Raw genomic sequence first — 9,921 nt, forward strand, 5'->3', positions numbered from 1 at the left:
TTCTGGAGAATTATACGCAAACAGGTGCGAAAACGTGATCAGTTAAATGCGATAAATACTCCGGAACATCAATTTATGCTTAACATACCTTAAATAACCTTTACATAACTTAGAAATAAGTTTTGAAGGCTTTGGTATGGCAAAATCAAGTCTATTCGCTTACAGGGACTAAAATTGACAAACTGCGAAAGTATGCCAATTTGAACTGTAACGAACATTCCGGAACATGGCCATAAGTTAAACACACCTTAAATATCCTCTACATAGCTTAGAAATAGGCTTTGAGGGGTTCGGTGTGCTAAAATAAACTTTATGCTCATTCAGGGACTAAAAGCGTCAAAAAGTGCATAAGTTTGCATTTTCGCGCATAACTTACGTTCTGAATACATCCAGACATCCAAAAATTTATGTAAGCATTAAAATATTTTATTTTAGTGTTTGGCATTACAAAAATCCATTCGTCGCGCAATTTGGATCGTTTTTCGCGCTTATGCGCATTCCGTCGTAATTAAGCAAACGTCGCGATCGTACGACCAAACGAACCGACATCCGGCACATTTTTGAGCATGTTTCATGTCCACAATATTTAGGCATCATTTTAGGGCCTTAAAGTTGGTTTAACGGGCCTTAAACATGTCGAAATGAGCTCTAAAACACAACAGGGACTGAAACTGACATTCTGCAAACTTGTTGCTGAACTGGGACACACAAGCGGGGCGCGTAAGCCTTACCCGTCCCCTTACGCGGGCCGTGAGGCCTCCCCAGATGTGCAATTTTGTTGCAAACAGCTGTTTACAGCTGTTTATCACCCAAAAACCCATTGCAAATGGTTTTTCTCAAACCATGGGCTGAAACTATGGGCTCTAATGGTTTTGCAAAACTAGGGGTACACATGGACGGCCTACATCGAAGCACGTTTCTCAACAAACGATCCTAACGGTTGTGCCATGCCTATATAAACCCCACCCCATTTCATTCATCCCTCACATTTGATCTGATTTAAAGCTTTCTAAGTGGAAGTATATGCTTCCTACCTGAGAGCGAATCGGGTCAAATCTTGCGGGGACCTTCTGTAAGTATTCTTTCGCATTTTTCATTCGTTTTAGCGTTAATGTCAAACTGCATTTGACTTTCTGCATTGACCAATTTATGGCCAACGCAAAGTTCGTTTGAACTTCATAACGTGAGTGTAATCACGATGGTTATAGTCCCTAGTAACTATACCTACTGATTACCACATTATCTAGGCTCAGTGATTAGTCGTAGTTTCGGCCAAAATGTGTTTTCTCACGTTTTTTGTAACCAAACTACTCTAGGGTATTAAAACCGTTTGTTTTAATACCAAACCTGTTTTCTAACTTTACTAAACATGTTCTAGCATTTTAGCTCGTCGCTTTTAGATTTGTGCTTGTTTAGGGTCGTAAAGGTAAGCGATCTAATCAATCGCTTATGCTTTCGAACCCGACCCATTTGGTCGATCATTAGGATCCGACCAAACACTTTAAGCGACCATAGTGTATAGGGAATAACCTTCCGAGGTTATACCTTATGGTCACGTCGTTTAAGTAGTTGTATGATAAGTAGGTCTTATGCCTTAGGAAAATTACCAAAATACCCTTTTTGCGCCAAAATTCATTTTAAGCCTATGTAACATGATTTTTGGTATCTAAACTGATTTGGCAACAATATTAAACATTTTAAGGCATATCTTGCTTGTCATAAGGCTAGTTAGGCGGTCCAAACGCGTTTTACGCGAACGACGCGTTAAAGTAGCATAAGCTACCTAAACGGGTCGTAGCAGGTCAAAAGCACTTAGGATAGGTTTCGTTTTAGTATGTAGGCTTTGTTAAACCATATTACATAAGTTCCCACACTTATTTGGTTTACAAACCCTCGTACTACCCGATCCTCCGATAGGTCCGTTTATTAATATAGATGCCTATATTAGGTGCCGTTTGAATCCGTGATCTTCTAGCTTGCTTGGTGGATATCTAAAGTCTATTGAGCAATCTCATGTGAGTACATAGACCCCTCTTTTACTATTTTCCAAGTGTTTTGGGGTGAAACACATGTGCCTACTTGTTACTTTCATGCTTTCCATGTTTTCATATCATATACTTGCTATGTTCATTAGTACACTATTAGTACATGATTTCATTATGTTTTGCTATGTATGTTTACTTAGCATGCTAGCACATTGATTTACATTACATTACTTTGCTATATATGTTTACATGGCATATTAGCACATTGTTTTACATGACTTTTCTGCTTTATATGTTAACTTAGCATACTTAGTACATTGTTTTCATATAACATGTTTACACTTCGTATAACATTTGGTTTGCACATACGGGACTTATATACATTCATTAACATTAGCTACGCCGCTCGGTAGTAAGTAATGGTACCATAGGACTTGACAAATCCTGTTCCTGACATCCTAGGTTTGTTTGGGTGTAAGGAATCACTGAATCCGAAAACATTTCTTTTGATAACCTTTACTTAAGGTTATCCGTCTGTCTCAAGGCTTGAATGTATGCGTTAACTTACCACATAAATGTTTGTATCATTTAAAACATGCTTTTACTTTGCAAAACATAACTTTTTGATATACTCAAAATACTTTGTTTTGTACATTTTTACATTTTGTTTAAGTGAATACATTTTACTTAACATACATAACATTTGTTACACATACATGACTACTTGACTATGTTTTGGACTTTTAAACATACGACAATGGTTTATACAAGAACATTTGATGGTTGGTTTGAACATGGACTTTATACATTGGTGGATGTTTATGTGACTTAAGTAACGAGACATGTGTAGTATGATACAAGCATGGTGGATACGCCGCTGGTACTTCCTTAATATAAGTGTTTGTATTATATTACATGTCGTAGCGTTATTTAAATCATCTAGTTTTGACTTATACATCTTTATACAAATAACATATTTTCACAAGACTTCGTTTTACAAAAACAACTTGTTTTATACAACTTATTTTACTTGGTTATTCATTTAACCATACACTATTCTTTTACTTATACATATTGTCTGATTTTATTACTTTTCAAATGATTTACAAAACAAAACAATTTACAAGGTTCATGACTGAATTTTACTAAACATTTTTTTTCTAAAACCTAAGTCATGAATCCAATTTTCATAAAACCTATGTTACTCACAGGCATTTTTATGCTGACGTACCTATTTTCACATGTGTTTTCAGGAGCTGTTGCTTAGGATGTTGATCGTGACACGCTAGGGTGGACTTGGGCCTTAGTGACATAAAATGAAGATAGACTTAGTTTAATTATGAACTCTTGTTTATTTTATCTTAAGACAATATCTCTTTGGTTCTTGTTTTGAGACAATGTAATTCCACCTTTGGTTATGAATAAAATATTATTTTAATTACCATGGTTGTGGAACAATAATTCTGTTACAACACTCCCCGACATTTCCGCCACGATTTGATGTTTTACGTGGTCGGGGTGTGACAGATCACCCTGATGACGACCAGGGTGATGGTGAGGTGGTCGATATCGCCATCCTAGACATACCCTCGCCTGTTGTATCCGTCATAGACATTTCTTCCGACTCAGACCCAGATGTTGTTGCTGACTCCTTCGAGTCTGTGACCCCTTCAGCCTTACTAGCTGCTGGAGTTAGGGCTTATCCTACCGATGATGAGGACGATGCCATGTCCGTTGCACCATCCTCTCCTATCCGTGTTCCTACACCCCACATGCACATGATCACATACTCGATCCTGTTTCAGCTCCCATTGATTTACCTCCAATTGCACCAGCTAGCTCACGAACCCCACCTGCTACTTTTGTCACCCCAGTCCCAGGGAGTTCACTCCTACCATTTGCTACTGATGCACATCGATCTGACCTCCCCACTATTTTTCCTCATGAGATACCCGCTCCCCGTCCTGGAGAGGGTATATCCGGACAGCCTCCTTGTTTTGACCCCCTGGCACCTGCTGACTTCATGCCTACTCCTCACTTCTCTCCGTTGGAGACAGATCCGTATCTTCAGTCCCCCAGGTGGTTCCCTTCGTATTCCATGCCATTATCAGACCCCTACCACCCTTCCCACCATGTTGGATACACTCGTGATGACCTCCTTCTTTCACTCCAGCTACAATTCGAGATTCTTTGTCGTAGAGTACTAGAGTTAGAGTGCGAGGCAGATGCCAGACGGCCTCCACCACCTTTGTATCCCCCAACTGTTACTCCACCACCACCATCGTTCCCTCCCCCAGTCACTCCATCATCTGCTCTTGTTTCTGTTGAGGGTTTTGATGCTCGATTTCTGACTGCAGAACAGCAGATTAGTTTCTTGGTTCGACGCATTCATGAGCTCGAGGACGAGCTTTCACATCTTCGTAGTCTGATCTTTCCTACTCCCCCGCCACCTCCAGCACTCTAGGCCTTTTTTTTGCAGGTACTTTTGACATGAAGACCAAGACTGAGCTCAAGACACTCGAGGACCCAAGAAGACCAATGTAGAAGGAAAATAGTTTTTTGTATTGTTAAAAACTTGTATGACCGAGGTGATGTAACCTCGAGTCCATTTTGTTTTTCTTCTTTTAAAAACAATGTACCAAGTTGTCGAACATATATGAAAGCTAAGTGGTTGTTTTCTTATTTATACATTGTTGATTTATATGTGCATGTGATGTTTATGTGATTACATGTTTACTTGTGGTGATGATTATTTATGTTATATGTGTGTGTGTGTGTATATACCTTATAGACAATTATTTGGTGAATGTTGTCTAACATACTCGATACTTCTTGCTAGAAGAAAATGTCGCCCAGACGTAGCACAAACACCAACACGTTACCGAGAACTGAGGTTGAACTCAATGAGCGCATATCATAGGCTATAGCGCAGCATGAAGCCCTCCGCTCTGAACACAACGGTGGCACTTCAGGAAACAATCCTCAACTGGTAATGTTAAGTCACCCAAGACACATTACAAATCTTTTGGACATTTCCAATTGTGCTTATCGATGCTCACTCGTGAATTGTTGTTATATGTGTTTCAGGCTGCACCTATAAGCAATTCCTGGACTGTAAGCCCTTAAACTTTGATGGCACAGGAGGTGCCGTTGCTTTCGTCTGTTGGGTTAAAAAGACTAATTTAGTTCTGAGAATGAGTAAATGTTCGCCTGAGCAGAGAATTACCTACATATCAGGGTTGTTCATGGACGGTGCACTCTCTTGGTGGAACCTTCAGGTTCAAACCCTTGGTGAAGCTGCTGCTTATGCGCTGAGCTGGGACGAGCTCAAGGAATTGATGCGAAAGAAGTACTTCTCCATGACCGAAATCCAGAAGCTTGAGACTGAGTTCTGGAATTTGAAAATGGAGAAGGTTGCTGAGTATATCCAACGCTTCCATGATTTATCGGGGGTTGGTCCCTATCTAGTCGAGCCTGAATTCAAGAGGATCGAGCGATTCATCTGGGGACTCGCTCCTCAAATCCTACGCATGGTTACTGCTTCTAAGCCTCCAACCATCGAAGAGGCTATCGATCTGAGCATTGCCCTTACTGAGGAAGTTATCCGCTTTGGAAAATTCTCAAAGTCTGAGGCAAACAAGAAAGAAACTCGTGTAGAATCCACGAATGACAACAAGAGAAAGTCTACGAACTTCAAGAAGATCACGTGGGTAAACACTAATACCAACAAGCGTGAGATACAAATCCGCCAACAGAGGCCCAGACTGGTGCGACAAACACTGAAACTAGGGGAAAAGGGTATATGGGCACCTTACCCAAGTGCGACATCTGTCAATTTCATCATGTCGGTCGGTGCAGATATGGTAAGTGTGACAACTGTGGAAAAGTTGGGCATGCAAAGGATACATGTTGGTATGGTGCGGGACGCGGAAATAGGAACCAAGGAGGAAATGGAAATCAAGGTGGAAATGACAATCAGTATGGTAATAGGAACCAGGGTGGAAATGGTAAACAAGGAGGAAATGGAAATAGAGGTGGAAACGGTAACCAAGCTGGCAATGGGAACCGAGGAGGAAACAACAATAATAATCAAGGCGGAAACGATAACGGACGTCGCCAAGGCTGTTTTGGCTGCGGTGACATGGGGCATTTCAAGTGGGATTGCCCTAAAAACAGTCAGGCCCGTGGAAGAGTGTTCACAATTGGAGCTAGAGAAGCACACCAGGATCCAAATGTGGTTACAGGTACATTCCCTATTAACCAACACTATGCATCTTTTCTATTTGATATTGGCACCGACTTTAATTTCGTATCTATAGACTTTAAGAATACACTTGGCCTAGTTGCAAGTAAGCTAGACAACCCATATTCTATAGAATTAGCAAATGGAAAGTTAGTTGAAGCAAATGAGGTGATTAAGGGTTGTACTATGGAACTTGGAGAGCGAGAATTTTCCATTGATCTTTTACCAGTTGATTTAGGAAGCTTTGACGTTGTTGTTGGGATGGATTTGTTGTCTAACAACCGTGCGGAAGTGATTTGCCACGAGAAGACCATTCGCATTCCGTTAGTGAATGAAGAGACGCTTGTGATTCATGGAGAAAAGCATGAGACGCCCTTACGAATTATCAACTGCATGAAGGCGCAGAAATGCCTCCGAAAAGGCTGTATAGCCTTCCTTGCTCATGTTGTCGACAACGAGACCAAGGAGCCAAAGCTAAAAGATATCCCCGTTTTGAAGGAATTTCCGGAAGTCTTTCCCGAAGACTTGCCTGGGTTACCTCCACAACGACAAGTGGAGTTTCGGATAGACCTAGTGCCAGGAGCGGCACCAGTGGCAAAGGCACCTTACCGATTAACTCCATCCGAGATGCAAGAGCTTTCGGCTCAACTGCAAGAGCTGCTAGACAAGGGATTTATCAGGCCAAGCTTCTCACCCTGGGGAGCTCCAGTACTGTTCGTTAAGAAGAAAGACAGCAGTTTTTGTATGTGCATTGCCTACAGGGAGTTGAATAAGTTAACCAAAAAGAATCGGTGTCCCTTGCCGAGGATTGATGACTTGTTCGATCAATTGCAAGGTTCTAGCTACTACTCCAAGATCGACTTGAGATCGGGATATCATCAACTACGAATACAAGAAGAAATTATCCCTTAAACAGCCTTTAGGACTCGCTATGGACATTACGAGGGTTTGGCTTAACAAACGCACTGGCGATATTCATGGACCTCATGAATCGGGTGTGCAAGCCGTATCTGGATAAGTTCGTGATTGTGTTTATTGATGACATACTTATATACTCGAGAACCAAGGAGGAGCATGAGCAACACCTACGAGCTATCTTGGAACTCTTGAAGAAGGAACATTTGTATGCGAAGCTGTCGAAGTGCGAATTCTGGATTCGCGAGGTAAAATTCTTAGGTCACGTGGTGAATGAGAAAGGAATTCATGTCGTCCCTGCCAAGATTGAGGCGATAAAAAACTAGGAAGCCCCAAAGACGCCAACTAAGATACGACAATTTCTAGGGTTAGCAGGCTATTACAGACGATTCATAGAGAATTTTTCAAGTATTGCTCAGCCGCTAACGTCCCTAACCCAGAAGGATAAGAAATTTGATTGGGGAGAAAAACAAGAAACAGCTTTTCAGACATTGAAGGATAAGCTCTGCGACGCACCTATCTTGTCTTTACCTGACGGCACCGATGGTTTTGTGGTTTATTGTGATGCTTCTCGACAAGGTCTTGGTTGCGTGTTGATTCAACGGGACAAAGTCATCGCGTATGCGTCACGTTAATTGAAGGTGCATGAGAAGAACTATACAACGCATGGCCTTGAGTTAGGAGCTGTGATATTCGTGTTGAAGATTTGGCATCATTACTTGTATGGTACTCGTTGCACGATCTTTACAGACCACAAGAGTTTGCAACACATTTTCGATCAGAAAGACTTAAACATGAGATAGCGAAGATGGGTCGAGCTGTTGAATGATTACGATTGTGAGATAAGTATCACCCGGGCAAGGCAAACGTTGTAGCAGACGCCTTGAGCCGCAAGGAGCACGCAAAACCTCTAAGGGTGTGAGCCTTAGAGATGACCATATAAACTGATCTCACTACTCAAATTTGTGAAGCTCAGCAAGAAGCACTTAAACTAGATAACATACGGGCTGAATCATTACGTGGAATGGAAGCGCAATTGTTGCCTAAGGACGATGGAACATTGTACTTCATGGAGCGAATTTGGGTACCATTCTTCGGCGATCTAGGCGCACTTATTTTGGATGAAGCTCACAAGTCAAGGTCTCTATCCATCCTGGATCCGACAAGATGTACCAAGACTTGAAGGACTATTATTGGTGGCCAAGATGAAAGCCGACATCGCTACATATGTGGGTAACTGTCTTACTTGTGCCAAAGTTAAGGCGGAGTACCAGAAACAATCAGGATTGCTGCAACAACCTGAGATTCCCTTATGGAAGTGGGAACAGATATCGATGGATTTCATTACCAAGCTACCGAGAACCCAAAGAGGTCATGATATGATTTGGGTAATTGTTGATCGACTCACGAAGTCTGCACATTTCCTACCGATTAGCGAGAAAGATAGCACGAAGAAGTTAGCAGAAATATATCTCAAGGAGATTGTGGCACGTCATGGAGTGCCTGTTTCTATCATATCCGACCGAGATGGTCGTTTTGTGTCAAGGATTTGGCAAACGTTTCAGAAGGCTTTTGGATCACAGTTGAAACTTAGTACTGCTTTTCACCCTCAGATGGACGACCAAAGTGAACGAACGATACAGACTTTGGAAGACATGCTACGAGCTTGTGTGATGGACTTTAGTGGGATTTGGGATACTCACTTGCCTTTAGTGGAGTTTTCTTACAATAATAGCTATCACACCAGCAATCAGGATGCTCCGTTTGAAGCTTTATATGGATGTAAGTGTCGGTCCCCGTTGTGTTGGGCGGAGACCGGAGATATGCAGCTTATTGGCCCAGAAATGGTTCAGGAAACTACAGACAAGATTGCTCAGATACGTGATCGTATCAAGTCAGCACGTGATAGACAAAAGAGTTACGCCGACAAGCGACCCATTGGAATTTAAGGTTGGAGATATGGTCTTATTGAAAGTCTCGCCTTGGAAAGACGTAGTGCGGTTTAGTAAACGTGGAAAGTTGAACCCGCGTTACATTGGTCCTTTCCAGATTCTAGAGAAAATCGGAACCGTTGTATACAAGTTGAAGTTTCCAAAAGAACTTAACAGTGTTCACAACACGTTTCACGTGTCTAATCTCAAGAAGAGTCCTACTCAAGAAACAGTCGTCATTCCCGCTGACGAGATTCACATCAACGACAAACTCCAATTTAATGAAGAACATATTGAGGTTACGGACTGGAAGGTCCACAAAACACGGAGAAATCGTATTAAACTCGTCAAAGTCCGTTGGAATTCACGTCATGGCCCAGAGTTTACTTGGGAACATGAAGACCAAATCAAGTCCAAGTATCCGCATTTGTTTCACAACTCCCCTGCAACCGATAACGCAGCTTGAATTTCAGGACGAAATTCTTTTAACGGGGGGAGAATGTGACAACTGGCACTTTTCCATGTAATTCCGTTCAATGTGAAGAGTAACTTGTAATATATGGTTGTGTATGATGAATTTATGATGTGAATGATTTCATGATTTACTTTCAAAGAACTCACAAATGCATTACATGTTACTTATGATTGTTAAATGCAACTCGAAACAGTTAAATTAGTACACAGAACGAGACTAGCACAATAATCAGATAAACTAGTAGTACTGACGAGAGTTCAGTACTCAGACAGACATCATGTTAGGACACAAATTGAGTCTCGGAACCAAGGTTTACACTAGAATTCTATGTAGGAAAGTATGGGTTATGAAACTGCCTTCCGAGTGACGATT

General features: G+C 41.5%; 1 protein-coding gene across 1 annotated transcript; it reads left to right on the forward strand.

The window, feature by feature from the left end:
* The first annotated feature begins 9,102 nt into the window (after window positions 1–9,102).
* On the forward strand, window positions 9,103–9,540 carry LOC118485835. The gene has a single exon (XM_035982320.1). The coding sequence runs from the start codon at window positions 9,103–9,105 to the stop codon at window positions 9,538–9,540; it is 438 nt and encodes a 145-aa protein (XP_035838213.1).
* The last annotated feature ends 381 nt before the right edge of the window (window positions 9,541–9,921 follow it).

The sequence above is a fragment of the Helianthus annuus genome, chromosome 13 (genome assembly GCF_002127325.2).
Source record: "Helianthus annuus cultivar XRQ/B chromosome 13, HanXRQr2.0-SUNRISE, whole genome shotgun sequence".
In the NCBI taxonomy this organism is placed as follows: domain Eukaryota; kingdom Viridiplantae; phylum Streptophyta; class Magnoliopsida; order Asterales; family Asteraceae; genus Helianthus; species Helianthus annuus.